This window comes from Arvicola amphibius, chromosome 7, assembly GCF_903992535.2.
Source record: "Arvicola amphibius chromosome 7, mArvAmp1.2, whole genome shotgun sequence".
Classification (NCBI taxonomy): Eukaryota; Metazoa; Chordata; class Mammalia; order Rodentia; family Cricetidae; genus Arvicola; species Arvicola amphibius.
Window position 1 is genome coordinate 49,538,461 of NC_052053.1, and position 25,787 is coordinate 49,564,247.

At 47.3% G+C, this 25,787-nt stretch overlaps 1 protein-coding gene across 7 annotated transcripts in view; it reads left to right on the forward strand.

Moving 5' to 3' along the window:
* The window catches only part of Fubp3 (far upstream element binding protein 3), a 54,046-nt gene that overhangs the window by 22,925 nt on the left and 5,334 nt on the right, over window positions 1–25,787 (forward strand). For 6 of the 7 annotated variants that reach the window (XR_005286117.1, XM_038335769.1, XM_038335770.1 and 3 more), the window contains 11 exons: window positions 6,735–6,768; window positions 9,106–9,155; window positions 9,483–9,554; window positions 10,772–10,829; window positions 12,721–12,883; window positions 14,366–14,464; window positions 16,424–16,528; window positions 18,216–18,318; window positions 18,869–18,969; window positions 21,715–21,856; window positions 25,138–25,298. Coding sequence is in view for 6 of the 7 variants with exons in the window: in XM_038335769.1 (XP_038191697.1) it covers window positions 6,735–6,768; window positions 9,106–9,155; window positions 9,483–9,554; window positions 10,772–10,829; window positions 12,721–12,883; window positions 14,366–14,464; window positions 16,424–16,528; window positions 18,216–18,318; window positions 18,869–18,969; window positions 21,715–21,856; window positions 25,138–25,298 (1,088 nt within the window). In the remaining variant the exon portion in view is untranslated. The remainder of the gene's footprint in view (window positions 1–6,734; window positions 6,769–9,105; window positions 9,156–9,482; window positions 9,555–10,771; window positions 10,830–12,720; window positions 12,884–14,365; window positions 14,465–16,423; window positions 16,529–18,215; window positions 18,319–18,868; window positions 18,970–21,714; window positions 21,857–25,137; window positions 25,299–25,787) is intronic. The other variant, XM_038335771.1, reaches the window with a different exon arrangement.

Below are 25,787 nucleotides of genomic sequence, written 5' to 3' on the forward strand. Positions count from 1 at the left end.
CTGAATTTATCAGTTAAAAAGTACAGCATAACAAGCAGATATGGGTGCTGGAGACAGAATCTCAAGGGAAGACCAGACTCTTACACAAAATCCCACGTCCTTACTATAATGCATGTATTTTCACTTCTTTTATTTGTTTGGTTTGGTTTTTGAGATAGTCTCACTTTGTATCCCTGGCTATCCTGAAACTCACTGTGAAGAACAGACTAGCCCAGAACTCAGAGATCCACCTGTCTTTGCCTCCTGGGTGCTGAGATCAAAAGGCAAGTGCTACCATGCCCACTTGGCATTTGTTTGTTAGAGGATAGCATAGGCTGGCCTTCAAATTGCCATGTATAAGGTTAAGAAGGACTTCATCTTGGGTTATATAACAATTTGGAGGTGGATGAAGTTCTTCCTAACCCCACTGTCTCTACTTCCCAGGGACTACAGACATGCACTACCATGTCTGCCTTCTTACCTCCTTCTGAAACACACACTTTCTGTGTCTCCTGTTGGTGAGTAGGTCCTTGAGGACAGACAACTCACCAGTATAGCTAGCTCCCTTGCCCTTCCTCTTCATGGTTGCTTTCTTAGTACGGAAGTATCAGGGAGAGTGCAACTGCATCCTCCTAGGCCCCCCGTACCTCTGCACACTTGCCTCCTCACAACCGACTATACTTGACATTATAAGGAACAAGACATTACCCTCAGGCGGTGTGCACTATGCATTACAGTTTGATCAAATAATCCTCTTTGTTAAATGGCTTAGGAACATCGTTTATTTTTCTTCGTTGCTCTCCAAGTTTGGAATTTGGGTTTTCTGATGAGCTGAGCAAGAACCCTGAAAATTGGGCCTAGTCTTGGTCTCAACCTCATCTTCTCACTTCCCAGTGACTAGGAATAAGGTCATTAGGTCAGATCTGGGAAGCTGTGTCCTGTGTAGAAGGAGAGAGAATTAAGCATATACAGGGCCATACAGTCAGAAGTGTTCTGTATGGAAAGGAACAGGTCAGTACATTCTAGGGAATGGCAGTTGTGAGCACTCCCTCTGATGACTTCCATGTTTTTTAATGACTTTTAAAATTTTATATACATTGGTGTTTTACCTGCATATTTGTGAGTGTGTGGCGGTGTTAGATCCCCTTGAACTGAGTTACAGACAGTTGTTAGTGGGTGCTGGGATTGAACCCAGGTCTTTTTTTTTTTTTGGTTTTTCGAGACAGGGTTTCTCTGTGGCTTTGGAGCCTGTCCTGGAACTAGCTCTTGTAGACCAGGCTGGTCTCGAACTCACAGAGATCCGCCTGCCTCTGCCTTCCGAGTGCTGGGATTAAAGGCGTGCGCCACCACCGCCCGGCGAACCCAGGTCTTTTTAAGAGCAGCCAATGCTCTTAACCTCTGAGCCACCTCCATCCCTTGAGATGGCCTCTTAAGCCCGCTTAGTCCTGCAGGACAGCAGCTCAGCTCTCCAGGCCTGCCTCAGTTCTTCCCTGGCCTCTTAGTCTTTTTGAGGCAGAAGCAGGAATTGGGTTCATCATGTTGCTCAGTCAGTCAGTCACGCACTCATCACTTTCTCTTTTTAGATTTATTTATTTAATGTATATGAGTGCTCTATCTGCATGTACACCTTTGTGTCAAAAGAAGGCATCAGATCCCACTACAGGTGGCTGTGAGCCACCGTGGTTGCTGGGATAGAACTCAGTCCTCTGGAAGAGCAGCGGTCGATGTACTTAACCTCTGAGCCATCTCGCCAGCACCACTCATCACTCTTACTGTATGTGTGGTGTACTTGTGGTGTGCACAGAGGTCAGAGGACTCTATTTACATTTACATGTGGGCTCGTGGATCAAATTCAGGTCATCAGACTTTATGATAGGTAAGTCATCTTGATGAACCGTGGTCCCAAACTCTCAAACCCTTCACTCTGAAGGCTGTGACCCACATGGTCTCCGTCTTTGACAGTCCATCAACTTTGGAAATCCCTGCTCTCAGTTGCAGTGCTTTCCTGTCAGACGTTTGCTCGTGCTGAAGTGGGCAGCTCCCAGAGCTGTTAGGGTTTTCTCCTCAGCCCCAGATCCCCTTGCCTGGCTGTCAGCCTCTGCTTCTGCAGCAGCCTGCTCAACTGCTGCTTCTCTGCTCTGCCTTCATCTAGTCCCCCAGCCTCGGTTGGTGCTTTCCTACTTGGTGTTAGATTGCAAGGTTGATGTGACTTTCTTCTAGAAACAGTCTTCATCTAGGCTTAGCCCTAGTGTTTAGGAGCTGGATGGGTTGCAGTCAATGACAGCTCTGTCATGAGACTATCCTTGAGAACTGTAACAAGACGTTTTTAAGGGTTGAGACTGTAGCTCAGTGCTAGAGCTAGGCTGAGGCCCTAAGTACAATCTCCTGCACTGCCACAAAAAAGAAAGGAAACGCTTTTACTTTTAAAACTATCACCCACCGGGTGGTGGTGGTGCACGCCTTCAATCCCAGGACGTGAGAGGCAGAGACAGGAGGATCTCTGTGAGTTCAGGGCTAGCCTGGTCTACAAGAGCAAGTTCCAGTATAGGCTCCAAAGCTATAGAGAAACCCTGTCTCAAAAAACAAAAACAAACAAACTATTCTCATGAGTGAGTTAAATCCTGTTTCCATCAGAACTAGTCATTATACACATTAACATGCACACATAACTGAAATAACGGATGAAATGTAAGCCCTCACTGTGTTATAAATTGGTTTTTAAGAAAGCTGGGCCCCGATATTAATCATGGGAGGAAAGCTTAGTGCTATGTCGATAGCCTCAGACCACTATCGTTCACTGTTACTCTGTTGCCTCGTGGGTCAGGCCTTGGCTTTAAGGGTTTACTGGCGGAGGGGTACAGGTTCTTATTCATCTTTGACTCTCCCATTGAGTTAGTGTACACTGGACTCTTAAGCACCTGAATGTGTTTAATAGTTGTAGGTGAGGAATAACAAATGATATTACAGGATGAGGAACAACTCAGTGGTTATATACTGGCCTAGTATGCAGGAGAGTCTGGGTTCCATCCTCAGCACCTTCTAAACAATGATATGAAAGTGCCAGGATAAATGGTAGAACCACATGCAGAGCCCATGTAGATCCAGGCAGCTGGAGTGAGTGTGCAGGTGTCCTGTGCTCTGCCCTGGAAGGCTGCTAATGACAGCATCTCCCTGGGGTGGGGAAAGCAGGGGCAGCAGGGGCAGTGCCTCATAAAGCTGATGCTGGTGGTCCTTTCTACTCGTGAACAAGAATGATGCTGAAACAAACTTGAACTTGCAGTTTTTGATGGTAGCTTCAAACTCCTGCTGCTTTCTTCACCTCCAAAGTGATGGATTAGCAGGCATGTGCCCGCCTCATTCTTAATTTGTATTTTGTTTGAAGATTGCAGGCCAGTTTATTCCAGTCTGAGAGAAACTGCAGAATATACAGGCTATAACTCTCAAAGCTGCTAGTAGGAAATAAATGTGGAAGAGGAAGAAAGAACCATGCCTTTTTAGTTAGGGTCCAGAAAAAAAAATGACATGTTCATGGAAGTTGGCAGGCAGTTGCATGGGGGTGGGGGGGGGAATGAGGGTGTCTTCAGAAAATGAGAAAGCTGAGGGTCAGGGCAGGCATGCGTTAAATAGCTGCCTGTTCTTTCTTTGTTGAGGGTGTCATCAAGTACACCAGCCTAGCCTAGACCCTCAGTTCTCAAAAGCAAGTAATTGGAGGCTAGGCATGGTAGTTCATAACTTTCATCTCAGCACTCAGGAGGCAGAGGCAGGTGGATCTCTGAATTCAAGAGCTGCTTGGTCTACAGAGTGCGTTCCAGGACAGCCAGGGCTGTATGGATAAAGCCTGTCTCAGAAAAACAAGACAAACAAGCAAACAAAAAAATAGTTGGCAAAATCAGTAATAGATTACTTGCCCAAGGCTTTTCAGCTGGGCTCAGCAAAGAAGTGCTCTGTGGTTTGGGACAGGAGTTGCTATATAGGACACAGGAAGCCTTTGTGTCCCCCTCAGCCACCTGGGTATCACTGTCCTTAACTGAGAGGAGGAAAGGGCCAGTTATGGTTAGAAGAAACAACTGGGGGCGGGGGCAGAGCATGGAAAGGAATGTTGAGAAACCAAGAGGAGGGCTGGGGAGGTGGCTCAGTGGGTAAAGCACTTGTGTGAGAGCATGGCAGCATAGCAGTATAAAGTGTGCAGTCCCAGCACTCCCAGGAGCTCGAGGGCCTGTTAATCTGGAGTGTGCACCGGTGACCTCAACCTCCATGAAGCCTGCACTACACGGGAAAGTGCTCTTGGATACAGATGCAGCAGACTGAAAACAAAAATCTGAAGAAAAAATGGTTTTGTTTTTGCTGAGCATAAAAATCCTGTCATTTTTCTCTCTGGAGCCACACGCTGGTATCTACCCAAGTACCTGGTGTCTGGGGGCAGGAACAGATGATTATTCAAGTTGCTGCTTGTTATAAAGTTGGTTAGTTGGCCAGTGATACTTTCCTAGCATTTCTTTTCAAGGGACAAAAACAAGGTACCTTTTAAGGTTATTGCTGAAATTGGCAATGTTACTCTTCAGAAATAATTTCTTATTGTCAGCTGCCTCATAGCTGAGAAGTTCATTCTCCCTCAGCATCCCAGGCAGTTTCCATTGTTTGGTGTGGAGTCAGTGAGGACCACCCTATGTGTGCATGTATGCTGGAATTGAGCTGAGGAGACTCGGGGAGTGAGATGCCTCCTTAGTGTGACCCTTTCCTCAGGAGGTCAGAGGAGACCCAAGAGGAGCATGTTAATTGCATGTACAGTACCCAGTGTCCCTTCTTACTGTCAGTTCCATTTTAGGCACCCAATAGGATAGATGCATGGAACCACACATGTGTAGCCGCACGTTGTCCTTGCGTGGAGAGGGAAGAGAATCTGGGCTTCTCAGCCTGCCTGAGGCCAAATACTGACTTGATGAAGTCTGGTCTTTTCCTTTGCTGTGGCCCTTGAAGGCTGTGTATTTGGGAGTGGTGGTGTGTGCAGGTTTGGTTCCAGTGTTTGGGAGCTCCTCCGAGTGTCAGGGAAACAGAATGATGCCATGAGCGTGACATGTACCTTTGCCAACAAAAAGGAATTTCTGTTGCCGTGAGCACAGGCTGTCGTTGAATGGTGTTTGAACAGAAGCTCCAGAGTGTTCCGGTGAGTCTCACAGGATTCTTTTGTGGCCAAGTTGCCCTTTGATATATGTGTTCCTGTGGCTTCTCTGAGCCAGGGACCCACAGTCTTCATGCAGCTTTCACTGAGGACTGCATTCACTTGCGGGTGTTTAGTTCTTCCTGTATTCAGTGGACTCTTCATCCTCAAGGAGAGGAATTCTGATGGAAATCGAGGAAGCTAAACTTTCTTAGCCCAGGCTCTCCTTGAAATCTGTGTGTGCAACTAAGGCTGGCTCAGCCTCTTGAGTGCTGGAGTTACGGGGCTAGAGCAGCTGTGCAGCCCCACAAGCCTCTACCCTCGCCCTTCTCTTTGGTATTTTGGTGGTGGACAGTTTTTGGCAAAGCCAATGATGGGGATTCCTCTCCTAAGCTGGAGAGTGTCCAGTTTTCATGTGAATGAAAATCGAGCATTGGGTAAGGATAAAGTTTTAGGAGTCAATTAAAAACAATTCTCTTCCCCTGAGATAAGCGACTAACAGTGTGCAGTGTCTGTGCTTTGGTTGCAGACTGTCATCTTGCTATTGATCCAGATGGAATATGGTATTTTTTTTCTGGATCAATAGCTTCAATGAACTCAGTAGTTTACTTTTGCTATATTGTTTCTCTGCTTTCTCTCCTTTTAGGATGTCATGATCTGGTTTGCTTTTGTTTGTCTCTTTATGGGCCTCTAACTGTCCAGAGGATGGCAGGGGAAACTGGACAGGAAACAGCAGTTGGCCTTCTTAAGCCTTCTCACTTTTCCAGACGTTGGTGTGATTGATGCTTTCCCGCTTTCCCCAGAGACACATTTTTGAATGCTCTTTTCGCATCTCGAAAGGTCCATTCAGTTCTTGGGTTTATAGTCTCCCTTTGTCTGCTGACTGTATTTCTTAAACTGCATTTTCCAGAAGAGAAACAACACGGAACCGTTTCTGCTGATGGCTGGTGAAGGAGGGGCGCATCAATAGCTGAGAGACAGAAACTAGACCAGGGAGCTTGGCAGAGCCACTCTGGGAATGTGGTTTGCAGAGTCAGTTCTAACAGTGAGAGCCTGTTGGCACTCAGCTCTGTGAAATGGACTAGAGAAGCTGCAGCAGGAGGAGGAACCTGGTCCTTTCTGGTGCTGTTCTAGGTGGGGTGGGGGTGACGGAACAGGGACATGTGTGCGTGTTCTTAGTGACTACGGCTGCCATGGAGCCGTCCTCAGTAGTGCATCCAAGGAGAGAAATCTTCTCATTTGCTCTTAAAAGAGCAGGAAGACCTGGTGTATCTATGTTGGGTTTGGATGCCAAGCAGTAGGGAGCGGGCAGGATTTAGACAGACAGGCTTCCTTCCTAGGCCTCTCAGCATGTGGACACACAGATCAATTTCTTATCCTTCGTTCAGCTGGACACTGGGTTAGAGACTGTTGAACAAGACGTCCCCTCCTGTTTCATATCACATAACGCATTCATTTCAGCCACTGAGCCTAAATTACTGTTTGCTTTTTTTCTGCCTTCCTCCCACCCCCTGAACAGTAAGAATGCGGGTAAGGATGAAGTTAGTTTATCCGTACTAATGCTTTGATTTTTCTTTTCTCTTTCTCTTTGCCACAGTAGGTAACCAGTTAGGGGCCTTGGTACATCAAAGGTAAGCAGTGGGTTATGTTTTATTATTTATTGATCATTTCTAATTGTTTATTGATCCACCATCTGCACTGGAGTGTTAGCAAGTCAGAGGTTGGGAGTGTGGGAAGCCAGGGGCTAGATTTCCTTAAGACCCATGGTTTCTGCCAGCCCTCTCCAAAACAGAGGAGCAGACTGACTGAGGCACTAAGCCAGCCCCTGTTGGGCCTCAAGAGACTTTCACAATGGTGGAGTTGCTCTCTTCCACTGTAGATTAAATTTGAAAGGAGGGAGTGCATTGTCCTGCTGGTTTTGTGAATCTGCTAGTGCCTAGGGATCTCAGCCTCTTCACAGAAGAAGAATGCAGTTCTCGGTGAAGAGAGTGTGTGGGGCTTCAGAAGCAGGATGTGCCTGGGATTGGGATTGTTGGAAAATCTTGGCTTTAGTGCCTAGTTTCTTCTCTCCCTCTCTTCCCCCATAGCCTTCCAGTAAGTTGAGGATTTAGATTAAAAGACCTTTGCTCTAAAAGGGCCCATCTGTGCGATAAGAGTATCTGATTGTAGCATCACCTACAGGAAGGGGGAACGTGCCCAGGAAACTGTGCTGCTTCTCCTCTGCAGACTGTAACTGTCAGTTATGTCCTTAATCTGCACTGCCAGTGACACAGTTCTGCCCTCCGTGTTCTACATGAATGCTGGGGATTCTAAACATCACCAAGAGTCAGTTAAATGGAAGGTTTAGACTCATTTTTTTGTTTGCATTGTTTTGTTTATTAATGAGTTAAAATAACTTATGTTAGGTTGTTAGTATGAAATGCTGATAAGCATTTCCTGTTAAACTGTAATTAGCATGTTACTTTTCCAGAGTGCCTATTCTTAGTGCCTTAGACCAGTTTCAGCCTTGCCTTTAGAAGAGAACCTTTGAGCTGGGTGTGGTGTCATATGACTGTGCCTGCCCTCGTGAGGCGTAGATGAGATGTCTTTGATTCCAGGACTAGTTTGGTCTACATAGGAAGTTCCAGGCCAGCCAGAGATACATAGAGGGTGATTAGAGGGGAGTTAGAGATTGAGACTGATTGCCAGAGTTATTTGCGAGGACTGAGGAATTGCCCAGCTCTATGGTATTCTCCACTGTGTATGTTGTTTAAGGGATCTTGTTGGGATTGGTTTTGTTTCCGGGGCTGGGGATGTGTGTAAGACTGCAAGCAAGCATGCTAGGCAAGCACCCCATACAGGGCTGACCCAGTCCTGACATCACCCAGTGTGCTTGTGTAGATGGCAATCTAGTCGATTCCTGTGGACAGCTTGTGCTCCATAGACAGGCAGATGCCTGGCCCTGGCAGCTGCGCTGACACACATCCTGACAGGCCTAGCCTCTTTGGGGGGTTGTTAGGTCTTGAGGGCTTTTGGGTGCAGGGAATTGGACCCATTAGGATTGGGTGAAGCATGCCTGTATTGCCCAAGACGGAGAGAGACGGGGAAAGATCCCCCTGTACACAGCTGAGGGTGGCTCCTGTCCCAGTGATGTGGTGGCAGTGCTGTTTATGCTGTTGGATTTCTTCTAAGTGCTGCACTCCCCTAAAAACATGCACTGTATCTGATCCTTTCTCTGATAACTAAAAATCTAGCTGTGTGGGAGATACTTAAAAATGTATGCTTTTTTTAAAACTACTTGTATTTAGCATCCCCTAAGGTAAATGTTTAGATTTAATTGCTTTCCGGGGTGCTGGGCAATTGGATATTGTCCTCAATACACTGCATGCTACATTTCAAAGTTTATTTGAAAGAGCCAGTGGAGTCTTTTTTTGTTTTTTTGAAGGCACCTGATGGACAGGATCATATTTAACAAGAGTCTCTCACAGCATGAGGGAAGCGATTATACTGGCCTGGCCAGCACTGATTAGGCTCTGCAGGATGCTGGTTTTCTTGGGCACATACTACCTTAGAAGACATAGGTATATTGGAGAGAAGCCAGGAAACAAAAAGATCGGGAGATCCAAAAAGTTGGCCCTGTTTTTATCTAGAGAGCACACCCTAATAGATGTCTGAACCTCTTTCTAAATCCTAGCAGATCTTTAACTGTCCTGGGGTTGACAGCCCATCTGGGAGGCCCCCGCCATGAGATCACACCTGTATGTAGAAGGAGTTGGTTAAAGAATCTGGATGTTTCTCCTCTGACCAGAGAGGGAGACTTGGGTGTTCTTGAGGCTTGCTTGACGAAAGGGACTTGGAAATGATACTCTCCGTGTGCCTGAAAGGGCAAAATCAGCATGATTTGTTGTAAGCTTTTAATCTTGGGGATCTAAGGTGGTTGCAGAATTTTGAATTCTGACTTATTCTTTAAAAACATTGTTTGTTTTTAGGGCAGTAATAACAGAAGAATTCAAAGTACCTGATAAAATGGTTGGATTTAGTAAGTATCTGCATTGTCTTCTCTCTTAGTCTTGGTCTGTTGCACTCTGTAGGAGCGTGCCGTCTGTGGAAGAATGCTGTTGGGGTCAATAGAGTCAGCATTTGTGCCTGGCCACCCCAGCTATGCTCACCTCAGCTAAAGTACAGTTATCTGCTGGTGTCACGTGCAGCTTCTGTTGCTTTGCTGCCCAGGAGTTGAGATGACTCCACAGGTCAGCTCGTAGTGAACTGTGAGCAGAGCGTACATGTTTGCTGGGTTAACTAAGCTGTCCATGCATGATTAAGTGTGGAAAGGGGTTACATTCTGACCCTGCTCGTTTTGTTGCAGTTATTGGCAGGGGAGGTGAGCAGATTTCACGAATTCAAGCAGAATCTGGTTGCAAAATTCAGATTGCCTCAGGTAAGGACTGCTTTTTCTCATAGATTTGTTTAGTAGAAATCAGTGTTACAGATTTTCCAGATTCAGTGTGTTTACTTTTTTGATAGAAGCTAGGGTAAGTATGTGTGGTTGCTGTCTGTTTTGCACTTATGCACTGGAGCACCAGAACAGAAAGAAGCCAACCTGGAGATGAGGTTCATGCCTGCCTTCTAGGACAACAATCAACTCTGGCCATCATGGCTTCTTCTGACACTGCCGGCTGGGCTAGCACCTATGTTTTCTGCACCAGAATGTGATGCCAGGCATAGTGAGTGGGGCCTGCACCCAGCTTCCCTGTACAGCCACCCTTCCACTTTGTGAAGAGAGGACAATAGGGGTCCTAGCTGATTGGGTGTATGTCAGACACCTTTCAGGACCTCTCCCAACACGGTCAGTGTTGATGATGTGATGTTGAAAGACACAAATTGAAGAACAGTTTTTATTTGTAGTTTACTATGTCATCTGAGTATGTCTTCTTTCCATTTGAGGGGGAGAGTCTGGAGACATTCCAGCAGAAGATGTTTGTTGTTTATAAGATACTCACTGCCATGTCTGAAGGCTGTAATTGCTGTTAGCTATTTGTCTTGAGAATTTTGTTTACTCGTTTTTACAGTGCTGGGGACTGAAAACAGAGCCTCACATAGGCTAGGAAACGCTGCATCCCCAGTTCTCTCTTTCAGCTTTTTGAGGAAGGATTTTTTTTAAGGAGTTTTTAGGGTTAGTCTAAAACTTCATGTGGGTGTTGGAAGCAAAGGTTTTCCTCTTGTGTCAAATGGTCCAGGACCCATGCTTTATTTCTACTGCCAATCTCTTGGGATATGGATACAATAACGGGAATAACCTGATGTGCTTATGAAGTCCTTACTAGTACTCAGAGCTCTGCAGACAGAGCAAGGAAAGCATGATGACGTGACTGAGGTGCTGTGGAGCCTCTGGGCAGGTCAGAGTGAGTGGAGCTTGGCACTTAGGACCAACTCTCAGAGCTCTGCTGTGTCCTTCTGGCTCCCCCATGGGACTCAGTCTCTGTTGAGAACTAAAGTTCTCTCCCCCAGCAAAGTAAACTGGTCTTTTTGGGAGACTGTGCTTCTGTGGGGGTGGTGTAGGAACCAGCCCCAGGGAGACAGTCTACACACAGCGGCAAAGGCACATGGTTGCCTGATGCCCACCAACACATCTCATCTTCTTGATTCTTCTTATAGAGAGTTCTGGGATTCCAGAGAGGCCCTGTGTACTTACCGGAACCCCAGAAAGTATTGAGTAAGTTTGTTTTATTTACTTTTTCCTTTTACTCTTCTTCCTCCTTCCCCAAGTGAGGAGAAATGGAAGGGCAAACTGTTGCTGCAGACTGTCGGTCTGTGCTGAATCCGCCCCACAGCACACCTCCAGTAGGGGAAAGGCCTGGGAGGTTGCCACGCCAGGAGAGCTCTTCTCTTACCTCGGACACACAAACTTAGACCTTCCCAGCTGTCGTGGCTCCGCCATGAACCAGGGACTCGGGAATGGACACTCACCCTGGCCAACAATCTCCTTGTTAATACCTCCCATACCGGAACAGACAGACCTGGGTCAAGGGACTGGATCACTGTGAGGAACAGAGAACTGGGCACCAGGCCTTTTTCCTGGACTGACTGATCCGCTTACCCTTCTGATATTTGTGAACCAAGTGAATCCACTCTTTGTGGCCTTTGCTCCACTCACAGAGCCTTGTGAACCAACCAGCAGGTGCCTTGGGCTTTGAAGGCCCCTTGGCAAGAGCCCTGATAATTTGCCTTGATTTCCTGTCCTGGTACATGCTTGCTCAGGGCCCTGTACCAAACACAGGCTCGTAAACCCAAGCACCTCCTGGGGAGGAGGACTGGGGGCTGGAGTGGTTCTCATTCCTCTTTCAGTCTGTACAGTAGCATTTCACTAGGGGATGGGGAGCTGAGATTATGTCTGGCTCAGTAGGTAGGGTTGTTTTATTGTTTCCATTTCTCAGGGAGCCTAGATGGGTTTAAATTCTCTTGTTCTGCTGTAACATTGCAAGCAGTGAACCAGAATAAATACCACTGGCAGGTGTGCATTATAGGGCAAGCTGGATGGTTTTGCTGGAGTCGCAGCATCTTTTTTCCAGCACAGGTTAATCTAGTACACTAGCAAAATACTAAAAAGCTGCTGCAGCTGAGGGCCCACAAGACGATTCTTCACACAAAGGCTCAAGACTGCAAAAGACTGCGTATCCTTCCTACTCTTCTAAGCGGTCCTACTTTGTATCTGCCAGAGGAGTTGAGGCTTGAGAATTACGCTTCAGGAGGAATCTCTTTCTCCAACACAGCCAGCCTGTCTGGTTGCTGAATCTGTCAGAGGAACCAAAAAATAGATGGTGTGTGATTTAGAGAATAAATTCTGCAAATAACAGTCAGGGAAGATTCTGGTGCAGAAAAGGAAATTGGCCCAGCATACGACGTGGGTGGACTGGTTGTGCAGAAATGAAGACAGATAGTAGAGTGAAGCACCAAGTCTCTACTGGGATGGACCAGTAGTCAGGTGTTCCCTGGAATACAGCTGCAGCAGGACACTACCCCCTGTGCCCTGAAACCACTGGCGATGTTGTGGGCATAACTGGAAGTCCTAAAGCAGTGTTGCTGACCACAGGGAGACATTGGAATTGAGGAGCACAAGCGTGGTTACTAACCCTTGCTTTCTTCCGTCTTTCTCATCGCTCCTTCTCTCTCCTACCCTTGTTAACAAGCGTGCTGAGTGGTTTTCTGTGAGGATTATGCTGGATTAGGGAACAGAAAGATGGGCAAAGAAATAAAGAGGAGGTTTCTGCCACCAAAGCTGCTGATATTCAAAGTAGGAGGCATAACATTGTGACGACGCAAGCAGGAGCAGAGGGCAGACATGTAGGGATGGGGTCTGTCAGTGGCCTGCTCTTGAGACTCCACCTGGAAACTGTAGTGACGTGGTGTGGTGTGTGCTGCTTTTGAATTACAGTTCTGTAGCGTGGCGAATGGTTCAGACCTCCCAGGTTGTGAGGCAGGAGCTGGAGCTGGATGGAGGGCTGCCTTGACTCCTTCGCATTCTCCCCGGCACCATTTCCCTTCCCAGAAGACTTTAAACATCTATTTAATGCTGGGTCTCTTGTGATTTTTTCTACTTCCCAAAGACAAGCCAAACGGCTCCTGGGGCAGATTGTGGACCGCTGTCGGAATGGACCCGGCTTTCACAATGACATAGATGGCAACAGCACAATCCAAGAGCTTCTCATCCCTGCATCTAAAGTGGGTCTGGTCATCGGCAAAGGAGGGGAAACTATCAAGCAATTGCAGGTACATGAGCACCATGTGGTGCTGAGCTGAACTGACCTGGTACATAGAGCCATGGCTCCCTTCCAAACCTCTCCTCACATAGGGAAGGAAGGAGAGGCACCATGGGAGAGTCTGGAGTCAGGGCTTCTAAAATCTGCTCCTTGTTAACATTGATTCTGTGCGCTTAAATATGCTCGTTTAGATGGACTAGGGGCACATACCTGGAGTTTCAGTACCTGAGGGCCTAGGACAGGAAGATAAGGAGTTCAAGACCAGCCTAGGTTACATAATGAGTCTGGGGGCTTCCTTGGCTCCATGAGACCCTGTCTTGGGGGAGGGGTCCGTTTATAACTAGGTGTGGTGACACAGGCCTGGAGGCTAGAATGAGAAGAATGTATGTCAGAAAATGTCTTGGGCTATCTATAGTAAGAGCCTATTTCAGAACATTGAGCAAACGACTACGGAAGTCCAGCCGTGGCACACGCCTTTCCCCAGCATCCCAGCAGCACTTCAGGACACCAGAGCAGGTAGATCTCTGAGAGTCCTAACTCTCCGGGCTACATGGAGGGACCTAAAAACAACAACAATAAAAGCCCCAAAGTGCTTGTTTACTTTCAAGTGCTCAGGGTCCTTGTCTATAGAAAGGAGAGTGACCACGTTACTGTAGTCAGAGCTGGGAGATACTATTCCTTGACTTCCGTGAGTCGCCATGAATAGACAACTCTCAACAGTCAAGAATGTTTGAAATTGAACATCTCCAGCTAAGGCAGCCACACTGAGCCAAGAATGGATGCTCACTTGAATGCATGTTATACTGAGTTTTTTTGGGTTTTTTTTTTTTTTTTGGTTTTTTGAGACAGGGTTTCCCTGTAGTTTCTAGAGCCTGTCCTGGAGCTAGCTCTTGTAGACCAGGCTGGCCTCGAACTCAGAGATTCGCCTGCCTCTGCCTCCCGAGTGCTGGGATTAAAGGCGTGCGCCACCACCGCCCGGCCTGTTATACTGAGTTTTAAGCAGACTTCAGAACTCTGGGATGTGACAGCTGCCAGTGATGGCCTGTTTGTCATACCCCAAGCCTCAGATTTGTAGAAGACCTCCTACAACATAGGGTAAATTGTAAAAGCTTAGGATTTGTTATCACAGAACCCACATTTCAGCCAATTAGCCTTGAGTGGTTTGAGAGCCCATCTCACCTGTGCCCAGGAGGCAGCAGCACTTGATTGCATGGTGGGCACAGGTTGTCATCAGCTAATGATAAGCAGAACACATAGCTTAGTGTGTAGCACTCAATGGGAACAGCTCCCTAGAGTTCAGACATGAGTAAAGAGGATAGGCACACTGGCGTTTTGTCTTAGGTGATATTTGTCAACATTCCCAGGTGAGAAGGCTCTACCTTTGGGAGATGAGACATAGACTTAGGATAAACTGACCCAATTCTGCTTTCTGAGGCAGTGTGCATTTTCTCTCATGACATTGACGGCTGTGTGGTTGCATGTTCCCCAACAGGAGCGGACAGGTGTGAAAATGGTCATGATCCAGGATGGCCCACTGCCCACAGGAGCAGACAAGCCTCTCCGCATCACTGGAGATCCATTTAAAGTGCAGGTAGGAAGGAACTTGTGAGTTAGATTTGTCTGGCCCAGCATTTCTCGACCTTCCTAATGCTGTGATCCTTTAACACAGTTCCTCATGTTGTGCTGACCCCCAACCACAATATTATTCTCATTGTTACTTTATAACTGTAATTTTGCTGCTGTTATGAATCCTAATGTAAATGTCTTCTGATGGTCTTAGGTGACCCTTGTGAAAGGGTCATTCAACACCACCACCACCCAGGTAATTGTTGACTGCTGGTGGTACCTCTTGGGGAAATGTGATGGAGATGTAATCTCCAGCTATGCCCAGTGCCAAAGCCACTGGCCAGATGTGTGGCCACATAACAGGCCCCTGCCCGGGACGGTGCACACACTAGTTTTTTACATTGCAGATGATTAAGTTATTGTTAGCATTGCTGAGCTGTGGTCAGCTTAAATCCAGACCAGCTGGAGGTGCAGATGAAAACAAGTGCCAGGCATGTTTACCTCAACACAGCTTCCTGTGCTGAGTAAGCAGAGTCAGCCTGTGACTGCACACTCCATCTTGCTGGTACAGAAATGTTAGGTGTCTATGGGTGTTTATTGTCAGTGAAATTCTAGTGCTCTGTCATCTGCAGCCTGTCTTCTTACTGCATCTAACCTGTCATGCTTATTTAAGAGCATTGGTACTGGGTGGTGCATGCCATTAAAGCACTCAAAAGGCAGAGGCAAGCAGATCTTTGAGCCTCCAGAGCAGCCAGGGCTACGCAGAAAAACCCTGTCTGGGGTGGGGAAGCAGGGGGGTGTGGACTCTGATCCAGTGAGGTTGGCCAGTCCCTCAGTTTCACTCCCCTCTTCCCTCTCCCTTCAGCTGTTCTCAAGGGTGGTCCTGGTGAGAGCTAGGTGGAGGGATGTCAGTACTATAGCTCCTCCCTCCCTTCAGGCCAGCTGCTTCAGTGCCCTTTCTTCCCCAGAGCTTCCAACCTTCTTTAAAATACGATTACTGGGTAATCTTGGCTTAGGGAAGTAAAGAGCGGTAGATCCTGGGAACTCTCTGGTCAGCCAGCCTAGCCTCCTTGGACACCTTGGGGCCAGTGAAAGGCCCTCTCTTAAAAATCAAGGTACAGCTCCAGAGAAGCAACGCCTGTGATGATCCTCTGGCCGCCTCCTGCCAACACAAACATAGGTACACAATCAGATTGTTTCTTTTCTTTGCACCAGTCAAGTTTCCAGGTGTGAGCTGCTGTATCTAGCCACTGTGTCACAGTTTACTCAGTGCTGGGGTTGAGCCTGGATCTTCTTGTGTGGTAGAACCACTCCACAAACACATACGTCCCCAGCTTCTTGAAAAGTGTCTTCAGGAAAATGCCCGAATTTTATTGACTTTTATTTATAAGTTTGCAGGGAAATAATTGTGGTTTTAAGGTCTTCACTTCTTTTACTTTTGTTTGGCTACAGTCCAAGGCATTAAACCTGAAGTCCTAGGCAGGGTAAGCAAGCACTAAGTTCACTTCTTATGAAAAACAGGACAGTGAGATCTGCCTCGTACTTTCAGGTTGTCTTAATCAGAGTTTGGTAACTGCTGCAGTTCAGCTGGTCTGGAGTGTGACTCAGTCATATGCCACGCACCTAGGATTGTGCATGGTCCTAGATTCCACCCTTGGCACTAACAGATCTTAGAGTTCTGAGGGCCAGGAGCTGTCTTTGTGGCCTGTGCTGCCTGTTCCTGCCTGTTCTCTGGCTCAAGGGAGCCTCTGCTAAAAAAACATTTGGGGCCGCTGGAAAGTTTTCTACCCACCTGCAAGTAAGTGGGCGACTCTTACAGTTTGAACCTTAGAGTAGATGAACATGTGCCCTAAGACTCATCCTTGTCAGCAGCTGAACACCTTCACAGTCTTGGGTCTTATTGATCCTGATCCTGGCTCTCCGCCTGGTGCTGTCCTTTTCCAGGATTTTTCCCCATTGGTGCTTTTTGTTTTTGTTTGTGCAGCAAGCAAGAGAAATGGTCCTAGAGATCATCCGAGAGAAAGACCAGGCTGACTTCCGGGGTGTGCGTGGCGATTTCACCTCCCGAGCAGGAGGCGGTAGTATAGAGGTGAGCTGGACCCACAGGTCAGTGGGCAAACAAGGTTGAGTTTAAAGCCAGCCTGGTTTACATAACAAGCCCAGGCCAGCCAGGGCTACATAGTGATATGATCCTGTCTCAAAAAAGAGTGCTGCTAAAATCTCTGGTCACACTTTTCAGCTCCTTAGTCTCAAACTGGTTATGTTGTTTTTTTCATCTTGAAAACTTAAGAGTACACACTGCTCATGGATATGAAGGGGAAACAAGCGTGAAAAGCCAACTGCCTTACAGAGCTGGGCCCTCCTCTGCTTTTTACAATTTTGCTTTAAAGGTTAACTTGATGTCCAGATAGGAGCCAAAATCCAAGTTTTCACAGTGATAGATCATGATTATATCAAACTTGGAATCTTGCGAGGCAGTGGTGGCACACGCCTTTAATCCCAGTACTTGGGAGGCTGTGAGTTCGAGGCCAGCCTGGTCTACAAGAACTAGTTCCAGGACAGCTAGAGCTGCAACACAGAGAAATCCTGTCTCAAGAAACCAAAACAAATAAACAAAAACTTGGAATCTTGTTTTATTGATGAAATGAAATAGTGTCAAAATCTGATCTACAATTTGCATTTATGCTACTACGTGCAAACATCATGCCTAGTGCGGTGAGCCAGATTCACAGTGGCCACGCTGGACAAGGTGGAGTCAGGCAGAAAGCACAATAGAAGCAAATGGCATTGTTCAGTGGTACAGAGTTTCTGTGGTGACCTATAGGCACTGGGTCTAGGTGGTGCTGCTGGTCGCTCCACAACATCACGACTATATCTGAGGCCATTGGGCGCCACACTTCTGAGTGACTGCATGGCAAATGCTGCAGCCTGTGACTTCACTGCAGTTTTACAGATGAAGAACAAAAGACTAAAAGGCCACAGGTGTAGCCAGTGTGATATATTTGTATGTAGTTCCGTGGAATTTGGGAGATAAAATGTTCTTTAAGTCTTTTCTCTGTAGGAGCTTTATTTTATAACTTTTGTGGTCACATTGTATATTTTTCCCATATAGTTTGAGTAATATAATCTCACAGAAACTGTTCTAAAAGGAAAAAAAATGCTTTATTATTTTAAATTTTTTGCTTTAAAAAGAAAGGCCAGGTGCTGCAGAGGTGGTTCAGCAGGTAAAAGCTATGGCTGTTCTTTGTAGAGGACATGAATTCGGATCCCAGCACTCACACAGCAGTTCAGAGCCACCTGCAACTCTAGCTCTACACTGCCTCTGTAGGCACCTGTGCTCACGTGCATACAGGACACACACCCACAATTAAAAATGTTTAATTGGGCAGGAGAGATAGGCTGACTGCTCTTCCAGAGGACCCATTAAAATTTTCAGCACCTACATGACAGCTCATAGCTGTCTCTGACTCCAAGATGTGACACTTTCACACAGATAAACATTCAGGCGAAGCATGAAAGCACGCTGGGCGATGGTAGTGCACACCTTTAATCCCAGCACTCAAGAGGCAGAGGCAGGTGGATCTCTGTGAGTTCGAGGCCTGCCTGGTCTACAAGAGCTAGATCCAGGACAGGCTCCAAACAACAGAAACCTTGTCTCGGAAACAAGCAAACAAAAAACATCAATGTGCATGGATAAGAATAAATAAACTTTTAAAAATTAAATCTTTACAGAGTCACATGTGAAGAAGCTTTGATGGGTTTGTCTGTCTGTCTAGGTGTCTGTGCCTAGGTTTGCTGTTGGGATTGTCATAGGAAGAAATGGAGAAATGATCAAAAAGATCCAGAATGATGCTGGCGTGAGGATCCAGTTCAAACCAGGTTGGTTTGGTGTTAGATCTACCAGTGGGCTGTGTTAGCCATGTGTATTTTTTTTTCTTTCTCTTTGACAATCTCCTTTTCCTCCCTAGTCATTATGTCTTTTTAGTTGTGTGCTGGTTTGATCTTCTTTCTGGCCTGTGGTTTCTAGCCACCCCACCTCCACACACATCAAATACATGAAGACTTCAGCATGACTTTTCCAGTTCATAATTTTGCTAAGTGAAGATTTCTTTACAAAACACACTGTTTTGATCTTATCCAATCAGGCATAATTTAATACCACAATGAAGGATAAACACCTTTCATGGGAGGGGCAAAGATCTTACTGTGTTGCTTAGGCTGGCCTTGAGTTCGTTATTGTCCTGCCTTAGCCTCCCAAGTGCTGGGTCATCTGTACTTGAACAGTGATTAAGTTATTCCGACACATATAAAAAGGCACACTTGTACACAGTCCTCATCACACTGCTCTGAGGGTTTAGACTGTGAGACAAGACTTTATTTGTTGTTTGATCTCAGGCTTTTTCTTACCCTCTCTGATCTGATTCCACAGACGACGGGATTAGTCCGGAAAGAGCAGCACAGGTCATGGGCCCTCCAGATCGGTGTCAGCATGCAGCGCACATCATCAATGAACTCATTCTAACAGCGCAGGTGGGTTTACCACTCTAGGTCTCAGAGCCAACCCAGAAACATAGTGCACCACGGTACTCTGACCACCCAGGCCCCTAATTGGAGCTCAGAGACATTTTCCACATCTGCCTCTTCCTGCCTGTGTGCTTTTCCTTACTTGTTTGTTACCCCCTGCCTTGATTGCCCAGAATCTAGGTTTTTCACTACACATGCATGCACACTAACACATGATGCATACATGTATAGCCTGTATGTGACAGTCGATTCTCTGGAGACTCCATCGTGTGCGTCCTAAGTATCAAGTTTAGTTGTTAGATTTGGTTGCTAGGGCAAACCATTTCACATACCCTAGGTTTTCTTTATACAAGCAGCTGCATCCCGTCTATGGCCCATAGGTCATATGCACCGAAGCTTTTGAGATTTTTTTATTTTTTTTTTTTATTTAACTTTTTGTTTTGTTTGGGTAATCATATTTACTTCATGTGTATGAGTGTTTGCTTGTGTGTGTGTACCACATGTGTATAGTACCCATGGAGGCTGGAAGAGGATATTGGATCTTCTGGAACTGGAATTACGGGTAAGCCATCTGACATGGGTGCTGAGAACCGAACCTGGGTCCTCTGCAAGTGCTCTTTACCACTGAGCATTCCTCCATCCCCAGCTATGTGGTTCTGAAGTGTGAGCTTTGTAGAAAGATGATGGCATCACAGCAGAGTGCCTATTTCCAACAGTCAGGTATTTTTGTTATAAAATCAACGTGGAATGAATCCAGGAAGCACAGCAGAACCTATTCTGTCCCTGATGGCCCATGTCTTCATACACCTGGGTTTTGCTGTCTATGTTTTGGTAGGCATTTTAATGCAGGCCCTAACTCTGTAGCGCAGATGGGCCTCGATTTTATGATGATCCTTCTGTCTCAGCCTCTTAAGTATTGGGATTGGAGGTGTGTTCCCCTAGTCCTGCTCTTAATACTTGGCTCCAAGCTTGCCTTAGGTGAGTTTGTGTGTGTGTTAGCGACTATTAATCTGAGGGCTTGTGACATTTACATATGTCAATAGTGTTAGCACACCCTCCAGGCCTGCAGGAGTGAAGGCTACCAGAACTAGAGTCAGAGGTCTGAGCAGCCTGTTGGGAATCATCTTATCTACTTCTTCGTTAGCTCATGACCTCTGACAAGTTCTGAGGTGCTTGCAGGGATTCTGCCTATGTTGGCAGCACCAGACCAAGGGTTTTCACCAGGAGATGTGTCAGGTGTGGCTCTTGCCAGCAGTCTTAAAGTGAAGGGCTGCTTCTCAGTTGTAAATGTTTACCTCCTGTTCAGTCCCTGATTCACCTGTGTGTGGCTTGGGTTTTAATCAGAGCCCAGGTGGTTTGTTGGGGTTGAACTTAGTTAACACCTTTTCTGTATAAGTTTGAAAGCTACAGAGCCACCTTGGAAAAGCTGGTTGCCCATGCCAGAGTCTCACGGGAAACCCTCAGAGAACTGTGTACTTGTTAGGCTCCCAGCTTCTAGGTGAGTGTGCAGTTAGTTCTCCATAGTCAGCAGGCACTTTTTCACCATGCCAGCCTGCTTAGCGTGACTGTAGGTTCACTCCGCACCCCAGAGTGAGGCCTGCTGCCTTTGAGTGCAGTCACTCTAACGATTCCTGGACACACCCAACCTTGGGCCAGCCTTTCTAGGTCCCTCTGTCCTTCAATCTTTTTGGTTTTTCAAGACAGGATTTTCTCTGTTGCTTTGGAGCCTGTCCTGGGACTTGCTCTGTAGGCCAAGCTGGTCTCGAACTCAGAGTGCTGGGATTAAAGGCGTGCACCACCACTACCCAGCTTTCTATCCCTCAATCTTAAAGACTCATACTCCTCCTGCCTCAGCCCTCTCCTCCTAATTCTCTGAGGTTTTGGACATCTGCCACCATCCTTCCTAAGAAATCACTCTCTTGAGGATCTTCCTACACATTCTTGGTAGCGAGACCACCTTTTTTAAAAAATTATATTTATAGGGGCTGGAGAGATGGCTCAGAGGTTAAGAGCATTGCCTGCTCTTCCCAAGGTCCTGAGTTCAATTCCCAGCAACCACATGGTGGCCCACAACCATCTGTAATGGGGTCTGGTGCCCTCTTCTGGCCTGCAGGCATACACACAGGCAGAATATTGTATACATAATAAATAAGTAAATATTTTTTAAAAATTATATTTATATTTACTCATTGTATGTTCATGTTCACATGCCATAACCTATGTGTGGAAGTCGAAAGACAACTGGCAGGGTTTGGGTCTGCCCTTCCACCAGGTGAGTCTCAGGACCATCTCACCATACCAAGAACTTTTTCCTTAAGTCCTTTTGTCCTTTCTGCTGGCCCTTGTGGTGAAGTAGAGTCACGCACTGCCCCTCCTGCCACTCAAATGCTACTTGTGGTAGCTCTTCCGCATCCATTATCTGCTGACAGAGCCAGCGTGAGTTAGCCTCAACTTCAAGTAAAGCCTTATCTTGAGGGCCTTGTAATGAAAAGTAGATGGTCCCAGGCTTCTGCCCAGAGTTTCTGGCTTCTGGTTTTAAGCAGGTGTTTGGATGTTGTGTGCATCCATAGGTATCTTTTTATAACAAAATGTTGATTAATTCTGTTCTGAATTCAAGCTTCCAAGTCTAAAATGTTGAGGGTCCAGTGTGTGGTGTTGGTGTATTCTGTCATTTAACCGTCTCACCAGAGAGGGTGAGATGTGCTGATGGCAGTGGCAGATATCCTCACTGTTACCTTTTTTTCTTACCAGGAAAGAGATGGCCTTGGAGGCCTGGCGGTAGCTAGAGGAAGAGGTCGTGGCCGTGGGGACTGGAGTGTGGGCACTCCTGGTAGTGTCCAGGAAATTACATACACAGTGCCAGCTGATAAGTGTGGCCTTGTAATAGGCAAAGGTAAGAGGCATCTGTTGGGGTTTCTGTCCCCTACAGCTGCTCAAGGGAGGGGAAGCCAACTCTCAGGCCTATATTTATGGCATCCTCTGGGGTCCCTGACTTGGCTTGTTATGATAGAGGCAACACACCTGTTTGGGTGTGGGCAGGCAGGAAATTAAACCTACCACCTAGATCTGTTCGGCTGTTAGAGAGTGGGAGGTGTGGCTCAGGCTCTTGTCTGTAGACAGGAATGAACTTAGCCATGTGAGGTCATCACTCATGCCTTCTGCAGAGTGCTTTCTGACATGAACGTTAAACTTTCCCTCACTGGATTTGCCCACTTGGTCTTCATGGACAGCATAGGAGCCTTTCAGTAATGCCAACACCCTGTGAGAAGAGTAGAGATTGACTTGCTAGTTGGTCCTAGACATTTGGGGGCAATTTGTAACATTGGGTGAACACCTCGTTCCTTCCTGTCAGCTAGGAGGGAACAGGCAGCATAGGCCATGGGCCATCGAGACTTGGCTGGCATCTCTGGGATCGCTGAGCTGAACTTTGCTACCAACAGGGCCTCTGTTTGACATTGGCTTTTGTTTTCCTTCACTATTCATTTGACAACATAGGGAGAAAATGACTTCTCCACATAGTCCCTAAGATTTCTTGTTATAGGGAATGTGACTTGGGCTGTCCCCACCTGCAGATCTTAGCCCCATCCATGTGACCTTGGGAGCTGAAGTAGGTATTACCACTACGGAGCCCCAGGATCTGTAGTTACCGCTCCTCTAGGAAGTGTTGGTGCTCGTTCAAGGTATTGCTCTCCTGTAGCCACATCTTTCAGATTATTGGGTGGTAGGAATACTGAAGATGGGTTTTGGTTTGAGACCAGGCTTACTCTACATTGTGACCCTTCTGTCTGTCCCAGCCTCTAGGTCAGTGCTTCTCAGTATTTCTAGCACTGTGACCCTTTAATTTCCTCTTGTTATGGTGACCCCAACCATAAAATGATTTCATTGCTATGCCATAGCTCCTGTTATGATCGTAATGTGAATATCTGGTATGGAGAATATTTGCTGTCACCCCTGTGGGGGTCGTGACCAACAAGTTGAGGACCTCTGCTCTAGATGCTGGAATTGTAGCATGGTGACTAATGGAGCAGTTTGTTTTGTTTTCTGGTACATCTGCCAAGTGTGTCATTGATCCTGCTAGCTACTTAGAATGGTAGACATTCCCACAGCCCATCGAACCCATTGGCAATACTAAGAGATTCAATTCACCTGTTACCTATAGATAAGGGATCAATTCTGTGTGTCTGGGCCTTTTGAAACCATCTTGTGAGTGATAACTCTCATTTGAGTGTCTGAGCAAACCCTGGCAGAAGCACCCCATCTGTGTGCATGTATGTGGTATCATTGTCCGTCCTCCACAGAGCCACCCAGGTAGTTCCTAGAGGACAGTGACAACAGAGTGAAGTGGTGGCTGACACCCTGCTCCTGTGTTTACTCAGTGTGGGACCCATAAAACTAGGGTGACCGTGGCGAGGATCTCTCGTGTGAGCAGTTTCCTTTTCTTGGGAAAAGCATGTGGCTAAAGGAGAGCTCTCCCAGCTTCTGCCCTTGGACAGCCTCCCGGGCCCCTGCTGGATTTCCATGATAAACACAGCAACATTGACAGATAGTCTGGCCAGCCCTGCTCTTGTCAGCCAGGCCTTTTAGCAGCTTTGATTAATTGCTTTACGATTTCACATCCAGCCGGGCCGCTGGTGGGTCACTTCTGCCCCCCATCAGGTGGAAGAATGGAGCAGGCTGCTGAATGAGTCCAAGACAGCCACCATGTGCCAAACTAGTGACCTCATTTTGAAGGAAGATGAACTTAAATTAACTCCTTCTGGCCCCATGCAGTTTTGCAGTGCCTCCATACCCAATTAGCATGCTCCTGAGGCCCCAGAAGAGCATCTTGGGCTGCTGGTCCGGCTAAGGTGGGCTGCTGGGGGCTCTGCTGCCTGCGGCCTGCCAGTCCTCAGTCTCAGGCACACTGTTCTTGCCTGCTGGCTGGGGGCCATCTGAGATTGGACTGATGCAGGTGTCTGTGGTCTCTTTTTCTTCTTTGTTCCTTGTTGAATCTACAAAATTGATGGGGAGCAAGCTGCTCGCTCTTGATGGGGCAGAGATGATGAAAGCATGGCCTCTGAGAAAAGGGTCCCAGAGCTGCACTGGGCATGTAGCAGACACTCGCCTGCCATCTCCAGTCTGCTCAGTGAGCCTGACTGCCCTGCTTCAGGAAGGTCACTATTTTTGTTTCATGACCCTTCCAGATGGAATAAGACAAACTGTTCCCGCTATTCTCCATCTGCCTCACTTTGGTGGTGTGTGTAGAGGAACCTGCATGTGCTGAGGAAAGGTTGGCGTGTGTGCAGCAGGCTTTGGCATACGCTGTGGTCAGTCATTTCACGCTGAGTCTGATTGGAAATGGGTAGGGGCAGCCCAGCACTGGCTCATGGCCTCCCTGCTCTTCTTACACCAGACCTTCAACACTTTATCTTCTTCAATTTTGTAAAACTTATGCTCCAAGTTTGCCGTATATTCTGTCTATACTCCCACAAAGTTGGTGGAGTAGATCTGTAAGTTCTGTGAAATTTCAGAAGAATTGTGTCATTGTTTCCCTGGCTGGTGGAGGTTTTGTTACTCACATTTCATTAAAAGACGGAGTCTTGCTGTTTTTCAGAGAGAACAACTATATTTCCATCACCCTGCTCCTTCCAGGCTGTGCCCCGCCTCCTTCCTCTCTGTACTGCTTCTGTCTAGACCCATCCCCCCACCAAGGCAGAGGGACGTGAGAGGGAACAGGGTGTGATATTAAAGGCCAGAGTGGGCTCCAGGCATTGTTGGGGCCTGTAGCCGCCCATTTGACCTGTAGAGGGATCTGGACAGCCCCTGCCGAGGCTGAAGGCTCCATTGTGTATGGTAGGGCCATCAGGTCTCCCATCTCACAGTGAGAAGGATCAGCCTCTGGGTGGACTTCAAGGCAGGAATGAGTTCAGTGACCAGCAGATCCAAGGGTCTTGGGCCCAGACCTTCCTATGACCACAGGCCTCAGTCCAGTTCCAAATGGTTATCTTCACTCCAGATAGCTAGTGTTACAAACAAGAAGCCCTAGATTTTGTCAGGGCGCTTGTGTGCAGTAAGCAAAAGAAAGTGGCTGTCTATGGGCAAGAGTTAACATGTACCTTCCAGCCTCCCCTAAACATAGGCCACACAGACCTCAGGGCCACCTCTGGTCCAGTCAACTGTATTTCCTGCCTGCAGGGGGCGAGAACATCAAAAGCATCAACCAGCAGTCAGGTGCGCACGTGGAGCTTCAGCGGAACCCCCCTCCTAACACCGACCCCAACCTGCGGATATTTACCATCAGGGGTGCTCCTCAGCAGATCGAGGTGGCCAGGCATCTCATAGATGAGAAAGTTGGCGTACGTACACGGGCCTTTCCCCACCTGGCTTATACTAGCTGGATTTGCTTTTGGATGTCCAAGGTACCTGTTTTCCCCCAGAACCTTGTGCTTCCTGCGCCTTTCCGTCCTCGCATCACATGGGGGCAGCCTCTCCTCCTCTGCCTAAGGGAAAGTCCAAGGCTCAGGGAATGCCAGGCCCAGAAACAGTGAAAGAAGCCTGTGGCATGACTGGCCACGGCTCCAGCAGTCAGACCTCCGAGCGTGTCCCCGCAGGCATAGATGAGCAGCCGGACAGCAGCCTTCCCCCAGCACTGCCCCCAGGCTCCCTCAGGCGTCACCCTGGCCACCAGCCCTGCAGGCAGATTTCATTGACTCTGGCTTTAGTTTCAGGCACCTCAAAGCAGATAAAGAAAGGGAGTGTTGATGGAGGACAGATGGGCCACTGCTCACCTCAATGGGGACGTAGAATGGCAGAAAAAGCCCTGGGCCAGCCTAAATTGACGGGAG